The sequence below is a fragment of the Chrysoperla carnea genome, chromosome 4 (genome assembly GCF_905475395.1).
Source record: "Chrysoperla carnea chromosome 4, inChrCarn1.1, whole genome shotgun sequence".
Classification (NCBI taxonomy): domain Eukaryota; kingdom Metazoa; phylum Arthropoda; class Insecta; order Neuroptera; family Chrysopidae; genus Chrysoperla; species Chrysoperla carnea.
The window spans coordinates 3,854,283-3,872,149 of record NC_058340.1 but is presented as its reverse complement, the minus strand read 5'-3'; the positions used below and the strand labels follow the sequence as shown (position 1 = coordinate 3,872,149).

At 29.3% G+C, this 17,867-nt stretch overlaps 3 protein-coding genes across 3 annotated transcripts; 1 reads left to right on the top strand and 2 right to left on the bottom strand.

Moving 5' to 3' along the window:
- Positions 1-1,859: 1,859 nt before the first annotated feature.
- On the top strand, positions 1,860-5,897 carry LOC123299020 (zinc finger protein 721-like). The gene has a single exon (XM_044881151.1). The coding sequence runs from the start codon at positions 1,932-1,934 to the stop codon at positions 5,658-5,660; it is 3,729 nt and encodes a 1,242-aa protein (XP_044737086.1). The 5' UTR covers positions 1,860-1,931; the 3' UTR covers positions 5,661-5,897.
- A 2,244-nt stretch (positions 5,898-8,141) lies between these two features.
- On the bottom strand, positions 8,142-10,695 carry LOC123299046. The gene is made up of 4 exons (XM_044881188.1): positions 10,648-10,695; positions 10,268-10,445; positions 9,223-9,429; positions 8,142-8,893 (listed from the first exon to the last, which is right to left on the bottom strand). The coding sequence occupies exons 2-4, from the start codon at positions 10,357-10,359 to the stop codon at positions 8,602-8,604; spliced, it is 591 nt and encodes a 196-aa protein (XP_044737123.1). The 5' UTR covers positions 10,360-10,445; positions 10,648-10,695; the 3' UTR covers positions 8,142-8,601.
- A 1,251-nt stretch (positions 10,696-11,946) lies between these two features.
- Positions 11,947-13,482, bottom strand: LOC123297712 (zinc finger protein 22-like). The gene is made up of 2 exons (XM_044879468.1): positions 13,291-13,482; positions 11,947-12,069 (listed from the first exon to the last, which is right to left on the bottom strand). Exons 1-2 carry the CDS (start codon positions 13,480-13,482, stop codon positions 11,947-11,949), a joined length of 315 nt encoding a protein of 104 aa, XP_044735403.1.
- Between the last annotated feature and the right edge of the window lie 4,385 nt (positions 13,483-17,867).

Sequence of the window (17,867 nt, the reverse complement as noted above, 5' to 3'; positions counted from 1 at the left end):
TTATTACAAATTTCACACAAAAATGGTTTTTCTCCGCTATGAACACGTTTATGTACAACTAAAGAACCATTCTGAGTAAATTTTTTATTACAAATATCACATGAAAATGGTTTTTCTCCATTATGAATCCGTTTATGTACATTTAAAGCACTTTGTTGATTAAATTTTTTATTACAAATTTCACATGAAAATGGTTTTTCTCCACTATGGATCCGTTTATGCTTAACTAAATTATGTTGTTCACTAAATTTTTTATTACAAACTTCACATGAAAATGGTTTTTCTCCACTATGGATCCGTTTATGCTTAACTAAATTATGTTGATTAGTAAATCTTTTATTACAAATTTCACATGAAAATGGGTTTTCTCCACTATGAATTCGTTCATGTCTAAATAAACTATAATTACAACTAAAATTTTTATTACAAATATCACATGAAAATAATTTTTCTTCTAAAACAGTTTCATCTAATATTTCACTTTTGATAATTAATTCAGTATGTAATTCTTTTTCAAGTTTAAAATTTCCATAATTAATTGGGGTCAAACGATCTTTATCAGGAACTGGTTCATACTTTACACTTATAACATTATCAATATCATTGCAGCGTTCTGGTTCTTCATTTTTAATTCGCCCAACTTCCATTACGACATTGTCATCTAATATTTCATTTTTAATCATTAATTCGGTATGTAATTCTTTTTCTAGTTTAATATTTTCTCCATTGATAAACAAATGATTATTAATATCAACAAATGAATTATTTGCCATTATCAATTCTGCTTGAATTCTTTTTTTCTGCTTGAATCAAAATTGAATGATAAGTTGTTTGTTTCTTTTTTTAAGGGGTAACGATATTTCTTGTTCATATGGACGCGGCCATGTTTTTTTCCTATTGCTGACATCTGGCGTCGAGAAGAATACATGTATATAAAGCTACCTAAATTTTGACATTATGGAAACAAACCTTTTTGAAAGTATTTTGTGCAAAATGCAAAATTTTTATCTGGTCTGATTTAAAATCATAACTTACATTAAAATGTAAGTCGACATCCGATCGAATAATCTAAACATATATACTTTCATTAGGGTACAGTATTCTTTCAGGATATATAAAAAAAACATCAAATCGTTAGGCTTTGTTTTTTTCGTTATTCGGGGGCGGAAATGAGGCCTTATCGATACTCCTCCTTTTAACCAAAAGTCAACATCAAATTTAATTGTGCGGGGCTCTTTGGTTTAGTTCAAATCATGGAATTTATAAAGAAGGAGAACGATCGCTGTAGAAAATATTGTCCCCAAAATATGGATAATATAAGTGTGGCGCTGGGATCGCTAAGTTGTCTCATTAAAAGCGGGCTGTTGTGCGCCAATTTCAAATGATCTATCAACGTTTAATAAACTATAAATTATCTATTCTACTTTATAAATTTATCTATACTACTTTATAAATTTGAATGGCACTAACTTCATCTACTTGTACTCATAAACAGCTAACTTCGCAGATACTACTTACCGACGACAGCTCGGCTGGTGGCTGAAAAATGAACTATAAATTCTACAAATTTTCAGGGACACACGCTAATGCTTTAGCGCGTAGCGATCGTTCTCCTTCTCTCTAACCTCCATGGTTCAAATCAATGATATTACCAACTTAAACATTTACATAACTTGAAATAATGCCAAGCACATGCGCCGTGATATCTTCCTTCTTGTACCTCCGTCATTTTGATGAAAACATCATCAAATAATAATTGTTATCTTAAAAATTAAAAAACGGTTACTCAATTCATTTTTGTTGTATACGGGGAAAATAAATTTTAATTATTATTCTAAGCTCGATATGTTTTTTTAATAACAAAATGGTTTTAATTAGTGAAAAAAACGTAAAATAGTTTATTTCTTGACGTAAATATACAAGTGAACAAAATGGCAAACAATCTGTTTGGAAATAATTCTTTATACGATGCCGAAGAAAACATAAAAAATGAACCCATTAAGAATGAAACACCACAAGAAAATGACGACTTTCCAGACAATGAAATTGACAAAAATCAATTTGCATGTGATGTTTGTGAAAAAGTTTATACCAGAATAAGTTATTTAATTCAACACAAACGGCTTCATACAGGCGAAAAACCTTTTTTATGTGAATTGTGTGGTAAAGGTTTTCCTAGTAGAAGTTATTTAGTTACTCACGAACGAGTTCATAGTGGTGAAAAACCGTATGTATGTGAGGTTTGTGATAAAACATTTACATCGTCTAGTAATTTAGTGAAACATAAACGAATCCATACCGGAGAAAAACCTTATTTATGTGATTGTTGTGAAAAAACATTTACCACGTCAACCAGTTTACTTAAGCACAAACGAACGCATACTGGATTAAGACCGCATTCATGTGACGTATGTGATAAAGCATTCGGGGAGAAACAACAACTGGAAAGGCATAAGAGAATACATACCGATGAAAAACCTCATACTTGTGAAATTTGTGATAAAAAATTTGGTGAAAAACATCAGTTAACGCGACATAAATTAGTGCATTCAGTGGATAAACCTTTTTTGTGCGACTTTTATAAGTGTAATAAACGGTTTGTTGAGCAACGTCAGTTAGATAGACATAGAAAAATTCATAAAGGAGAAAATCCTGCTTATTTTGATTATGATAAGAATAATGGAAATGAAAATAAACAAAGTTATAGTGCAGTGAAACCTTACGCATGTGATTTTTGTGAAAATCAATTTACTACCCCAAGTGAATTAGTAACGCATCGATTAATTCATACCGTTCAAAAATCATATTTAAACGATGTTTATAACAAAAGTTTTAACCTGGTGCGAAGATTATTTCAAGATGAAAATAATCCTTCATCGTACAATGAAGAACCAAGTAAGTCCGAACAGAAAGAATCAAACGATTTATTAATTAAAGATGAATTAATACGCACCCCTGATTTTCCGAAAAATGAAGTTCCGAATCAAAATGAAAATGACGTTCCACAGAATGTACCGGAGCGAAAACGTTTCACATGTGAACATTGTGATAAAATTTTTGGTACGGAACAAATGGTAAAGCGACATCGATGCACGGTTGTTATTGAAAAAGTTTATTCTTGTGAAATTTGTAAGAAAGTTTTTACTAAATCAAGCAGTTTAGTTCAACATAAAAGATTGCATACAGGAGAAAAACCGTATTCCTGTGATGTTTGCCAAAAAGATTTTCGTACAAATAGTCATTTGGTTCGCCATAAAAGAGTTCATACCGGTGAAAGACCATATACATGTCCGGTTTGTTCGAAAAGTTTTAGTACAAGTAGTCTTTTAGTCGGACATAAACGAATACATACCGGAGAAAAACCATATGAATGTACAACTTGTGGTAAACGATTTGGTTGGAAAAATATGTTAGATAAACATAAATTAATTCACACCGGAGAGAAACCATTTGCTTGTGACATTTGCAGTAAATGTTTTAATCAGAAAAATAATTTAGATGCCCATAAACGAACTCATAGTGGTGAAAAACCTTATCAATGTGAGCTGTGTAAGAAAAGATTTACACGAATGGAAAATTTAAACGGACATATGAAACTTCATGCGAGAGATAAACCTTACGTAAGAAGAGCTGAGAAAAAGACTTCAGTACGAGTAGAGAAAATCAAGATAGAAAGAATTGGTAAAAGAAAATCAGCAAGAAATAAGAAAAAGAAATTGGATCGAGAATTAAGATCGACTACACCAAAAGTGGAAGAATCTTATGAATGCGATGTTTGTAATAAAAAATGTACGACATTAACTGATTTATTTAGTCACAAACAAATTCACGACGAAGATACACCCGAACCCGAACCCGTCAATGTCGAAGAAATTAAAATTGAACCGAAAATCGAAATTAAAGAAGAACAGGAAGAAGAAAATGATGGTGATTTTCGTGATTACGATGACGGTGACTTCCGTGATTATGATGAGGATATCGAAAAGATTGAAGAAAAAATTGAAAAACCAGAGGAAACTCGTTCTGAAAATAATACTGAAAAACTTGAAAATGGTACGATTAAAATAGAAAATCGTTGTGAAATTTGTAAAAAAGTATTTTCAACTAGTGAAAAATTAAACAATCATAAATGTAGTAATAAAGACAAACCACACGCGTGTGAAATTTGTGGTAGAAGATTTTCCACGATAAATAATTTAAATCAACATAATTTAATACATACGGGTGTAAAACCGTTTGCTTGCGATACTTGCGGAAAAACATTTACCACGATGGGTAATTTAAATCAACACAAACGATTGCATACAGGAGAAAAACCATTTTTATGCGATCATTGTAATAAAACTTTCACGCAAAAACAACATTTAATCGAACATAAACGAACACATAGTGAAAAATCACCATCAGTGAAAACCGAAAAACCGTATGCTTGTGAAACATGTGGAAAAACATTTACTTCCGTTGGGAATTTAAATGTACATAAACGATTACATACGGGTGAAAAACCACATGCTTGTGATGTTTGTGAAAAGCGATTTACTCAGAAACATCATTTAATCGAACACAAACGTATTCATACCGGGGAAAGGCCCTTCGGTTGTGAATTATGTGATAAGAAATTTACAACGTCAAGTGATTTAGTTAAACACAGACGAATTCATACGGGAGAGAAATTGTATCCATGTGAATATTGCGATAAACATTTCACTAGGTCAGGCGGGTTGATTAAGCATAAACGAATCCATACTGGTGAACGACCTTATGCTTGCACCGAATGTGAAAAACGATTTACTACATCAAGTTCTTTAGTTAAGCATAGACGCATCCACACCGGAGAAAAACCGTATCTATGTGAGGTTTGTAATAAGGCATTTATCTCGAATAATCAACTCGTTCGGCATAAACGAATTCATACAGGGGAGAAACCGTATTTATGCGATATTTGTGACAAAAAATTCATGTGGATGGAATCGTTAGTTAAACATAAGCGAGCACATTCGGGAGACAAACCATTTTTATGTGACTACTGTAGTAAAAGATTTGCTGAACGATCTCAATTAGAAAAACATAAGCGAGTTCATACGGGTGAAAAGCCATACGCATGTGACGTTTGTGATAAACGATTTTCCCAAAAGAACAATTGCGATGAACATAAACGTACACATACCGGAGAAAAACCGTATCCATGCGATGAATGTGAGAAAAGATTTCCACGCTTGGAAAATTTGATTAAACATAAACGTGTGCATTCGGGTGAAAAACCGTATGCATGTGATCTATGTGAGAAGAAATTCGCTCAAAAACAACATTTGAATGGACATAAACGTACGCATAGCGGTGTAAAACCGTATTCGTGCGATTATTGTGAGAAAAAATTCACGACATCAAGTGATTTAAAGAAACATTTGCGAGTTCATACTGGTGAAAAACCGTATTCATGTGAATTTTGTGATAAACGATTTAATACAACAAGCGGTTTGGCTCAACATAAACGTACCCATACTGGTGAAAGACCGTATTCGTGTGACGTGTGTGATAAAGCATTTACGATTAAAAGTCATTTGGTTAGTCACAAACGAATTCATAGTGGTGTAATTAAACCGGATTTATGTTACGTTTATGATAAAAATTTACCATTATGGGGTCAGTTTACCAATTAAGGGGTATTATTACTTATCTGTTTGAACTTTTATTGGCTTAAACAAAATAAACAGATCTCAAAAATTTTTGTTGACTTCGATTGAGACATAGTTGTTAGAAAATAAATACCCCGATATAGGACAGTTCCCCTGTTTGGAGACCAACTTTTTTGAGATACACACTTTGCGACCATTGGGGATGGATTCATAATGCTATCAAAAATCCAAAAATTTGCATCGGAAATTGTAAAATTAACATTTGGGGTATTTTTTATTTATTTTAAATTATATATAAATAACATTTTAATTTATTAATTTTATATTGATAACATTTTTATTTATTAATTTTATATTAATAACATTTATTATAAACAAATTAATAACATTTTTTTTTTTAGAAAATAAATCTAATTTATCAAATGAAAAGAGATAGAAGAAAATCTTAATTTAAAAAAAATACTTCTTTTTGAAAAACAAATAACATTTGTTTGAAAGTCAAAATTTTCTTCAATTTTAAAGTCTTTTGAGTATGTTTAAAAATTTTATAAAAGACATGGGTTACTTTTTAATGCGAAAAATGGGCTGTAAGGGGTTGAAAGGGAAATTTAGACACGATATAGAACCAAATTCAAGGATTGTTCTTATCTGTTTTTAACCTTCGGGAGATGGAAAGATGGGGCGTGAAAGTGGGAATGAATAATCGAATATTTTCAAATATACCCAAGTGGGGTATCAAGTAAAATAGCATAACTTGCACATTACATAATTGTAACCTCGTCGCAAGGGGATAGGGGGAGGGGTGAAAGTAGAGATGAACGATCGAATATTTTCAAATATACCCAAATCTGATATCAAAAAAGGGCATGACGTGTACATTAAAAAAATGTAAGTTTCATGAAAGTCAGTTCAGCCGTTTAAAAGTTGTGAACTCTTTTATCGGCGGTAGAACGAGGTCACTTAAGATATATGCCTTGAAGATACAGGTGTGAGTACTAGGTACTTAACCGATTTGAAAAATTATTTCACGTATAAAAAACTTAATTACCAGCGAGTAACATGGGCGGTTTTCAAAAAAAAAAATTAAGGTTTCACACCAAAATAATAAAATCGACGAAATTGTGACTAAAAGGAGGAAAGTGACGGCATATGAAGTGAAGATTATAACACAATAATCTTTGTATTTAAAATTCAAGTTGCCCAGCAAAGCGCGTAGTTCACAGCTAGTTAAATCATAATTGTTTGTATAAAAATGTACTGAGTACATTTCTGTAAAAAGCGATGAAGCATGGCATCCATAAATAATAATCAAAGAGAACCCGATTATAATAACAAAGCATAATGGAGCCACTCATTATATTTAATGTTCTATGTAGTTACATGCCGCGTCGGTTTGGTTCAAATTTAAAATTTTTGGCGGCTTATTTAAGAGATACAATGTTTAGAAAAATTTTTCTTCTTGAAATTATTATTAAGTAAAAGCAAAATGTATAATATCGGGGAATGCTTTTTCAAACATAAAGCATTCTTTTTAACGCTTTTTCGCTTTACAAGCACACAAAGAAGAAATTTAATATGTACATATATTTGATTGTCTTAAGATATGCACGTTACGAATGCTAGTTTTAATATTAAATTATCGTTTAGGAAATTTTAATAATTTTAGGCAAAAATAAGAGGGGAGGATCACTTTCACCCTGTGACTCCCCTATAAATACGCCACTGATGGAACGCATTTTTTTCAGGCGTAATAACCACTACCTCATAAAGATTGTCATAGGAATAATTTAGTTTCTTGACTATTTTATTGAGTGTATTCAAGTGTAATATTAACCTAAGTTCTTTATTGTATTAAGTACAACGTATATTTAAATAAAAATTGGATTTTGGAATATAACTTTCTTTTTTTTTAATGAAACCTTGAAAATTATTTCCGTTATTATCATTTAATTTCTTTCGCTTCCTTTGCCTACAAATCCCCAACAAAGATAACGTCACAAAAGTTAGACGGGCATAAGTACTTCGCAGTTTTTATACGACAATTTTGTTTCACACATATTCATTTTGCTGAAACCTCTGCCCTCAATAATTTTTGTTTTATAGGATTTCAGGAGAGAAAATAGTATTTATTTCATAAAACCATAAAAATCCGTCAAATTGGAAAGTGACTGCAAGTGATTCGAGGGGCCAAGTCTGATTATTACCGGTAAATTATTTGAATGATAATTAACCAACATTGTTTACTTTGGTGGCGTTTTCTTGAATATTTCTGTTTCTATTAATCGGGATAAGACGAAAAAAAAAAATTGTTTAGAATTTCTGCATGGACCTTGCTTGCTGTCGAATCCTGAACATGTAAAAAAAATAAATAAATTTTGATACAAATATTTGAGATTAATATTTATTTTGTATAAAAACTGACATGATATAAAAATAATATAAAAACTGACATAATATAAAATACATAGAAAGTTAAAAACTTATAGTAAGTATTTATTCTTTTTTTTAACAATTAAAATATACAGTGTTTTTCAGAAGTATCGGACACCCTTGTTGCATCAGGTAGAAAATAAAATTCTAAGGAAAAGTCCTCTTCCATTTTTGGATCAGATGCACCGACCCCCTTGCGCTTTTAAGTATGCATTGACGCGATTATAAACAAAAATTTTTATTTTCTTACAAAAATTTCAATATACGAAATATTAACAGAGCAATTTTCAAAATTAAAAACGATGACTAACTTACTACGGTTATTTCTTTAATTAGACCGGGTGGAGAAGAAAAACTTCTAAGGGGTAGTAGTTCTATATTTAGGAAATTTAAAACCAATGTTAATTATGCCTACTTTTGAAGTCATTTATTTATTTAAATAATCGGGCAACCTTCTCCTAAAATTTTCAGAATTGATTTAGACTAAGCCCCATTTCATATATAACAAAATCAAGCTTTTTATTTAAAATTGTTTTCAGTTTAGTTCTTCGAGTGTGCCATTCGATAATAATTGATCAATTTGTTGATGCCTTTGGGTAATTAATTCATCTAAACTTCGAATTTTAATTTTTAATATGTTTTTAATTTTAGTTAAATGTAATCTAATATCTTCATCAAATTTCTGTATTTGTTTAGCACATTCCTCTTCAGTCTTTTTTAAATCATCCTGCAAATCACGTAAACCTTTTTCCAATTTTTCCTTTTTCGTTAATAAACTATTTGTTCTACATTCATATAGTCCTTGGATTTCACTTAACTTAGGTCGCCTGAAAAAACGAAAAAAGAATTTACATTTCAAGTGACAAATAAGGCTAAGGCTAATTAGGTGTTCATAGAATCACCTTATTAGTCTATTTCCGTTTGTCTGTCCGTCTGTCTGTCAACACGATAACTCAAAAACGAAACGAGATATCAAGATGAAATTTTTATAGCGTACTCAGGACGTAAAAAGTGAGGTTTATCGATAAAAGTTATTTATCGAGTTTCAAGCATATGTTAACTTAAAAAAACATTCTGTATATAGTTTCGGATAAATAATTTTTTTAAATTTTTACACTTTCTCTTGTATAAACGGTGTGTTCAAAAAAGTACCTACCATTTGGGTTCCTTGGAATTTGCATATTTTACCATCAAAGATTGTAGAATATTATATTTTGTTTTGAACTGGAGTTCTGAACAAACCGTTTGCCAATATTCCAACATGTCTCGTTTATTTACATCTAATAACTGTTCGTAAGCCACAATTCCACGTCCTGTTTTTCCTTGCAAGGCAATTGGCATTAATGAAATAAAATCCGATTGGCTAAAAAAATGATTAAAGTAAATGTTTTAGGAAGTAGATTTAAAAGTTAAGTTTTTATCATTTTCTTGTTTAAACTAACATTAGAAGACATAGCGGTCAAATAGTCAATAAGTAAATTGTCATAGTTGTATAAGTCATAAACGGTTAGTGATACAAAAAAAAATTAGTTAACAAAAAAGGTAGGTAATTTAATTATCTACAATAAAAGTTATTACCATTTTTTGTATAAAGCGCACGATTATGGAGATATAGCGTAAAACGGTTTTTCGTTAAAATGGAGGCACTTCTCCGCCTATTTTTGTAAGGATTTTGTGCATTTACATTCAGTACGTGATACTGAACATATTTAAATAATAAAATAAATCTTGCAGTGAAATAAGTTTATAATCATGGAAGAAAATGTAGATTGTGTATTTTGTGCATTTGACCTTCTACCGCGTCTGGGGGAGTGTTTGTCACTTCGGATTGGTCTGTCTTTTTCAATATTGACTTAAAATGGTCATTTGAACACTCTGAGTAAATTTCAGTTTTTATACTTTAACGTGAGAGAGCTCGGGTACTGCGCCCCTGATTACCTGATACCTACCGAAGGCACCGTTAGTCAAGCTTTGTAGCCCCCAAAGATTGTTCCCTACACCAGTGAGAATACGCAAAAAAAATTTCAACTTTTATACTTTAACGTATGTCTGGCAGGCCCTGAATCTTAGTCCAATATAAACTAACGGTAATATTATAAATTATTTTTACTTTCGTGAAAATAATAAGAATCATTTGCCTTCGCCTGTCATTGACAATATTTTTGAATGAAAACAACAGTAAATATTTTGATATAAATTACCTAATGCATTGCGCTACATCTTGCAAAAGTGACTCAGAAATTAAATTAAACACATCAAAATCCATTTGCTTCGAATTTATTTGTGATTCCATTTATTTAAAAGAAAAAAAATTTTTATACACTTTCAAATAAATTGCAACTGCCACTTTGTTTCAAATTTTCATCAATGTTACCAACCCTAAAATTAAAATTTTTACTGACATAAAGCAAACAATAATATATTTATCAATTTTATTGTGTTCCTCTAAAATGATAACAAGAAAATGAAATTTTTAACAAGTTATCTTACTAAATTTTGTCTGTTCATAATTACAATACTTAATAAATGATCAAATAACAGTTTCATTCGTTTGTCATAATGGTTTAATTAATCAACTCACGATGGTAAAATTTTTCTTAATGATTTTTGCATTGTTTTCATAACGAATTAATTCGAATATAATACAAGTTATTAATTTCTTGATTTAAATATAGAATTAAAAAGAAATTGAATGAGAAATGAGTGAATCCCGATCAAAGTATGGTGGTTATGTACATCAAAATCAAAACATAATCGTATATTCAACGCCAAAAAGTGCTTCAAAGCTTAAAAACACAAAGAATAACGTCGACTCACATATAACCGATAGAGCACTCGGTGGCATTCATAAAAAACGAATATGGCTGCAGTTCATTGGATTATTTTGGAGTGCGCGGGTTATGAAAACTGCATTAAAGTTTGGATTTGCAGCAATTATTATGAATAGATTTGAAAGACTTGGATTTGCATTAATGATGGTTTGTTTAGCAATGTAATTAGTAAAATTCTAAATGTTGAATCAATTGTGATATTTATTTGTGTTGTTTTAAAATGTAATAATTGTTCAATCGAAAATGCTATTATTGTGTAAATATTCAGTGGTAAATTAAATAAAGTTTATTAATGTTTAATTTTTTTTAATTTAATTTTCAATTTCTTAAAAACTTATTATTCCAAATTCATATTTAAGGTAAAAGTTCAGTTTAAGCACTTTTTCTTAAAAATCATCCTAGAACATCAGGAAAAAACATTTTCAAGCATTTTTTACGTAGATTACGAATCCGTATGCGACGATACCGAAAAAAATACAGTTTTTCTTTAATTCAGGAAAATATGCTTTTTGAAAATATGAATTTTCTTGATTAATACAAGTTATATTTCAAGCCTAAAATGGAATATATGGGTTAAGTTAATTAAAAATATGTTTTTATTTACCTTATTTATTATTAAATATGTTAAAATTATACAAAAATTATAAAAATATATTCAATAAAATAATATTTTTTCAAAATGAATATGGCGTCAACAAGTGACATCTACCTTGTTTGTGTATACATTTATAAAATAGAGTTGACGACACAATTGATGGATAGTATGAATGCCTAAAAACAACTATTGATCTACGATACTCGTGCTAACTCGATCCCGTTAAAAGTACGATTGACATCAAATCACAGAGTGAACGCTTAACCTTATCGCGAAATTATTTCTTTTTTTTTTTTAAACCCTGGCACACCTAGCCCATATTCTACCTATCGTTAAATAGCATTGATTCATATGAGAAATTTCGAAATCCGTGTAAGTGCAGTTTTACTGTCAGGGGCTCCAGGGCTATTCTTCATGTCAGTAAATCTTTCATTACAAATGAAAATGTTTTTTCTCAAGTATGAATTCGTTTATGTCTAGTTAAATTACTTTGAAGACTAAATGTTTCATTACAAATATCACACAAAAATGGTTTTTCTCCGCTATGAACACGTTTATGTACAACTAAAGAACCATTCTGTGTAAATTTTTTATTACAAATATCACATGAAAATGGTTTTTCTCCATTATGAATCCGTTTATGTACATTTAAAGCACTTTGTTGATTAAATTTTTTGTTACAAATATCACATGAAAATGGTTTTTCTCCACTATGGATCCGTTTATGCTTAACTAAATTATGTTGGTTAGTAAATCTTTTATTACAGATATCACATGAAAATGGTTTTTCTCCCCTATGAATCCATTTATGATTAATTAAAGAACTTTGATGAGTAAATGTTTTATTACAAAAATCACATGCTAATGGTTTTTCTCCAGTATGAACCCGCTTATGTACATTTAAAGCACTTTGTTGATTAAATTTTTTTTTACAAACTTCACATGAAAATGGTTTTTCTCCACTATGGATCCGTTTATGCTTAACTAAATTATGTTGGTTAGTAAATCTTTTATTACAGATATCACATGAAAATGGTTTTTCTCCCCTATGAATCCATTTATGATTAATTAAAGAACTTTGATGAGTAAATGTTTTATTACAAAAATCACATGCTAATGGTTTTTCTCTAGTATGAACCCGCTTATGTCTAGTTAAAGCACTTTGTTGATTAAATTTTTTATTACAAACTTCACATGAAAATGGTTTTTCTCCACTATGGATCCGTTTATGCTTAACTAAATTATGTTGGTTAGTAAATCTTTTATTACAGATATCACATGAAAATGGTTTTTCTCCCCTATGAATCCATTTATGATTAATTAAAGAACTTTGATGAGTAAATGTTTTATTACAAAAATCACATGCTAATGGTTTTTCTCCAGTATGAACCCGCTTATGTCTAGTTAAAGTACTTTGTAATTTAAATCTTTTATAACAAATAACACATAAATATGGTTTTTCTTCACGATGAATCAGTTTATGTTGAACTAAATAACGTTGCTGACTAAATATTTTATTACAAATGTCACACTCAAATGAATTGACTTCTAGAACACTTTCATTTTTCATAATTAGTTCTGTATGTAATTCTTTTTCAAGTTTAATATTTTCGTAATTAATTGTGCCCAATTTTTCTACATTTTCGTGAACAGGTTCATGTTTTACACTCACAACACTATCATTACTGTCTTCTTCTGGTGTTTCATTTTTAATAATAATTAATTCAGTATGGAATTCTTTTTCAATTTTAAAATTTTCGTAATTAATTGTACCCAATTTTTTATCATTTTCACTCACAACACTAAGACTATCACTGCTGTCTTCTTCTGGTATTTCATTTTTAATACGCCCATCTTCTGTTGTAATATTGTCATGTAATGTTTCATTTTTAATAATACTTAATTCTGTATGGAATTCTTTTTCCATTTTAATATTTTCTTCCTTGATAACTAAATCATTATTTGTATCAACAGATGATTTATTTGCCATTTTGTTAAATATATTTAATATTATCTCTAAAACTTATTTATAAGGTTTAATACTTATTTATTCAATCTACTTTTAAAATGAAATGCAGGTAATGTTTTTAATCACTAATGAAGTGGATTGGCATTAACGTTAAATTCACAAAATCACAAACGTCAAAAATGTACGTAGCATGGAGGTTATAAAGAAGGAGAACGATCGCTATAGAAAATATTGTCCCCAAAATATGGACAAAATAAGTGAGGCGCTGGGATCGCTAAGTTGTCTCATTAAAAGCGGGCTGTTGTGCGCTAATTTCAAATGATCTATCAACATTTAATATACGTGTATATAATATCATTCAAAGGAAAAAAAAAAACAAATAATGAAATTATTATTATTTACTAATGAATAAATTATAAATTATCTATTCTACTTTATAAATTTGAATGGTACTAACTTCATCTACTTGTACTCATAAACAACTAACTTCGCAGATACTACTTACCGACGACAGCTCGGCTGGTGGCTGAAAAATGAACTATAAATTCTACAAATTTTCAGGGACAGACGCGCTAATGCTTTAGCGCGTAGCGATCGTTCTCCTTCTTTATAACCTCCATGATACGTAGTTAAAATTGGTTTATTTGATGTTGGACATAGATTATAATTTATTACATAAACAGATAGGCAACTTTGTTTATTTTAAATTTTCTACCAATTCCGCTATTTGGATTTGAAATGCGTGGCACTGTCTAGTGTTTAATATAATGTAACTAAAACATTTTCGACATTAAGAGACCCATAGTTTTGTCTGAAGTTAAATGACTTGTATATATTGTATGACTTTGCTGATAACTTATGTATAAATGAAAGAAATGAATGAATAAAAACAAATTAACCACGGCAAACTTTATTTTCATATTTTATATTGTCAGCAAACGTAATAACATACCATAATAATGGTTTATAATACATAACTGTAGGTATTTTTTTTTATACTATAGCTATAAATAACAATATACAATATCAAATTGTACACATAACAATCAGAAAATAATCATCACTATCATGCTTTATCTATATAAATCACTGAACATTTTTTTATTTATTAATAATAATAATCAAATTAAAAATTTATTTTTTACAATGCTTTTATTTATTTTATTTTAATATAATTAATATTCATTAATTTACACGCAGTACACATTACACAATGTAGGTATAGCGTGTGCGTGTGTTATTTATTTTAATGGGATGTGACGTCATAGTCCACTAATTTTAAATTTTCTCACAAGTTTATTTGCTATTAGAAGAATTTTGACGTATATTCTTGTTATCTTTCTGGAAATAAAGTTTATATGCCAATTTGAGTTCCTTTTCCGAAATTATTTTGATTTAACCCAAAAGACCAGTCATATACATAAATACACAAGTCTGTTAACTCTAAATAAAATGCATTAGGGACATTATTATGTTGCCTTATTGATGTACGCGTTAGTTCCCAAAACTGCTATATAGCAACGCCACCAGTATCGAATCCAAACCACTGACCAATAATTAATATATTTATTTATTAATAATTAACTTTTATTTCCACAAATATTATTATCGCTTAATTAAAATTATTTATTAATTTATTGAAAATATAAATAGAATTTATACAAAATTAAAACTTGTTTATTTATGTTAAATTTTCTACTAATACCGCTATTTGGATTCGTCATATGTGGCGCTGTCTAGTGTTTAATCGTGTAATTAAAACATTTTCGTTAAGAGATCCATGATTTTGTCTGAAGTTAAATGACTTGAATATATTATATGACTGTGCCAAAGATGTAATGTTGGGGAAGGTAAAATAAATTCAGTCTTACCAACGTTTTTGTACTTTGTGTGGGGTGTCGGATATACCTCATTGACGCATCCGCCTTTGTATACTGGGTATTCTAAAGTTGACTCCAGAACTTTAGACTTCAAGAAAAAAGAAAAAGCTCTTTACCAAATTTCGATCTGAGGTCTAATTTCCGTGATATATTTTATAATACCTGACAGCTTCTTGATCGGAATTTGATAAAAAGATTTTTCGTTTATTTTCATAGGCTTATTTCAGAATTTCGGATTTCTTCAGTCAATTATAGAACACTCTGTATATTGGTAATATTGATGGCAACGCGAATTCTTCAAGTCCAACCTTATGTCATGCCCAGGAACTTTTACAGGAAAGTTCACAAAGTTCAGATCATTCTACTAAGGCATTCAAACAATAAGTTTTATGTCTATAGTATTGAATGCAGTTGGGTTCAGAAATCGAATCAGCTAAATTATTTCTGTTTTTTATTAATCGAGCTGATAGAACTTATTGATTGATTTAGTTAAAGCAGAAAATTGTTTCTATAGAATTCAGATAAATTATTTTAGGTAACATTTTTCACATTTAAACGTACTTTAGTGTACCAAAAAAATTTGCAAATGTTGTACAATTTAGAAACTTGAACCTGGAATTTCACTCGTAAAGTGAGATAAACGAATTTATAAATTCAATTTGGCGAAAAACTTGAACATTTATTTTGTTATTATTGGTAATATTAGTTCTTTGGGATTCCCTTGAAAGATACAGGTTAAATATACGTCAATGTTTTTTTTATCACAAATTAACTTCGAATGCAAATTTTATTTAGAATTAATGGACTATCAGTTTTAATCGCTGAGCAGAAGCGTTGAATTTGTTTTAAATTTACAAATTTTATTCAACTACATATTTTAAAGATTGTGATGAAACCATTAAATATGGTTTTTTTATTTGTGGAATTCAGATGAAACATTTTTTTTACATAAGTTTGAATTGTTTTAAAAACTAAAAATTGTATAATACTTTTTTTTTTATTGAACAAACTTCTGTAATAAGAATATAAAAAAAAGAAAAACTTTCGAATTAAATTTAGAAATTGTTAAATATTTTAAAACTTGTTTTAAAATTTAATATTTAGTAACAGTGGAATAACAATTCTAAATCGTCAAGAGTATAATGTTTTGAATATAAGTATGTTATGTAGGTATATAGATAAATGTTTGGGATTAAAAGTTTTTGCCCAGAAACAATTTTCAACAATAATTTTTTTAAATTTTGTAAATATCATACAAGAAAAGTTTTTTGTTTTTACTAAAATTACAATTATAAAAATGTGATTTTTAATGGAAATTGCATTGGTCAATTTGTGAAATTATGCTACGAAGGCGCTACCAGTATTTGTTTTGTTAATTATAATTATATTCATTATAGAAAAATTTTGTTGTTATTTTTTTTTTCTCAATTATAAATGTTTGACTGCAAGAGAGTTAAATTCAACATAAAATAATGTTAGAAATAAGGAAAGCGCAAAGGGTTTTCCACTGAATACTGTTATCATTTTTAAATTACCATTTTCCATCATCCAAGTTGTGATTTTTTAAGGTAGTACGAGCGCCAAGTCAAGTTTAGACTTGTGGTTGAAATTATTTGTAGTGTTCTCGTTACTTATCTCTGATACTTTACAGTTCTGGTATAGTAGTGACTTTTAGAAGACTTCCCATTTACGATTCGAACAGAATTGCTCAGTTCAAACACCAAGTGAATGTTAATCTCGAAAGCTATATCTCGAAAACTACTGGGTCCACAGAGACAATTCTAATCTCATATTGTAGCAAATTTACTTAATACATATAATCGACAGTTACTCTAAGTGGTAAAACACGATTAATATCAATCGAAAACATTTCGGATTTAAAAAAATTAGAGTGTTTTTATTGAGAAATTGAGAGCTTAGTTTTACTATTTTCTATTTCCAAAACTGTGTATTTCTGAAATATACGCGGACAGTTTATGATTAGGTTTAAACTCTTATTAAGGTAGTACGAACGCTAAGGCAATTTATGACTTAAGGTTGAAATTATTTGTATCTTATTTTCAACTTTGATGATGAATTTTGTTAAAACTTCATGAATGTAGACGAAAATATAGAATAAAATTTTTCGATATCTGCCTTAGTTTTCGAAATAACGAAAGCTAAATAATTAAACAAAATTTTCAATTTTAGATACTTTGAAAATTACTTCAGATATAGAAAAATTTTATTCTTACTTTTCGTTTTATATTGTCAAGTTATAAAATATGTCATCATCAAAATTGAAAATATATATTTTTTATAAATTTGTCTCCCCACTACCGTGCTCATACATCCTTAATTAGTCGAGCACAACGGGTTTTTTTTTTGTTAAATGTTAAATATGCCTACTTTTGCAGTCATTTATTTATTTAAATAACCGGGCAAATTATTAAAAAAATTAAGTCTCTTATCCAAAATTGCCCTGGCGCTCGCACTTGCTTAAATCAACGTATATTTTGTGACTAGCCCCCCACGAATTTCTTTGCA

Coding starts and splice junctions, on each gene's coding strand:
- LOC123299020 (XM_044881151.1), top strand. CDS start 1,932: ATGGCAAACAATCTGTTTGGAAATAATTCTTTATACGATGCCGAAGAA.
- LOC123299046 (XM_044881188.1), bottom strand. CDS start 10,359: ATGGAATCACAAATAAATTCGAAGCAAATGGATTTTGATGTGTTTAAT. Junction 9,430..10,267: donor GATGTAGCGCAATGCATTAG/GTAATTTATATC, acceptor TCATTTTTTTAG/CCAATCGGATTTTATTTCAT. Junction 8,894..9,222: donor AATTCCAAGGAACCCAAATG/GTAGGTACTTTT, acceptor TCGTTTTTTCAG/GCGACCTAAGTTAAGTGAAA.
- LOC123297712 (XM_044879468.1), bottom strand. CDS start 13,482: ATGGCAAATAAATCATCTGTTGATACAAATAATGATTTAGTTATCAAG. Junction 12,070..13,290: donor GCAGTGATAGTCTTAGTGTT/GTGAGTGAAAAT, acceptor AAATTTACACAG/AATGGTTCTTTAGTTGTACA.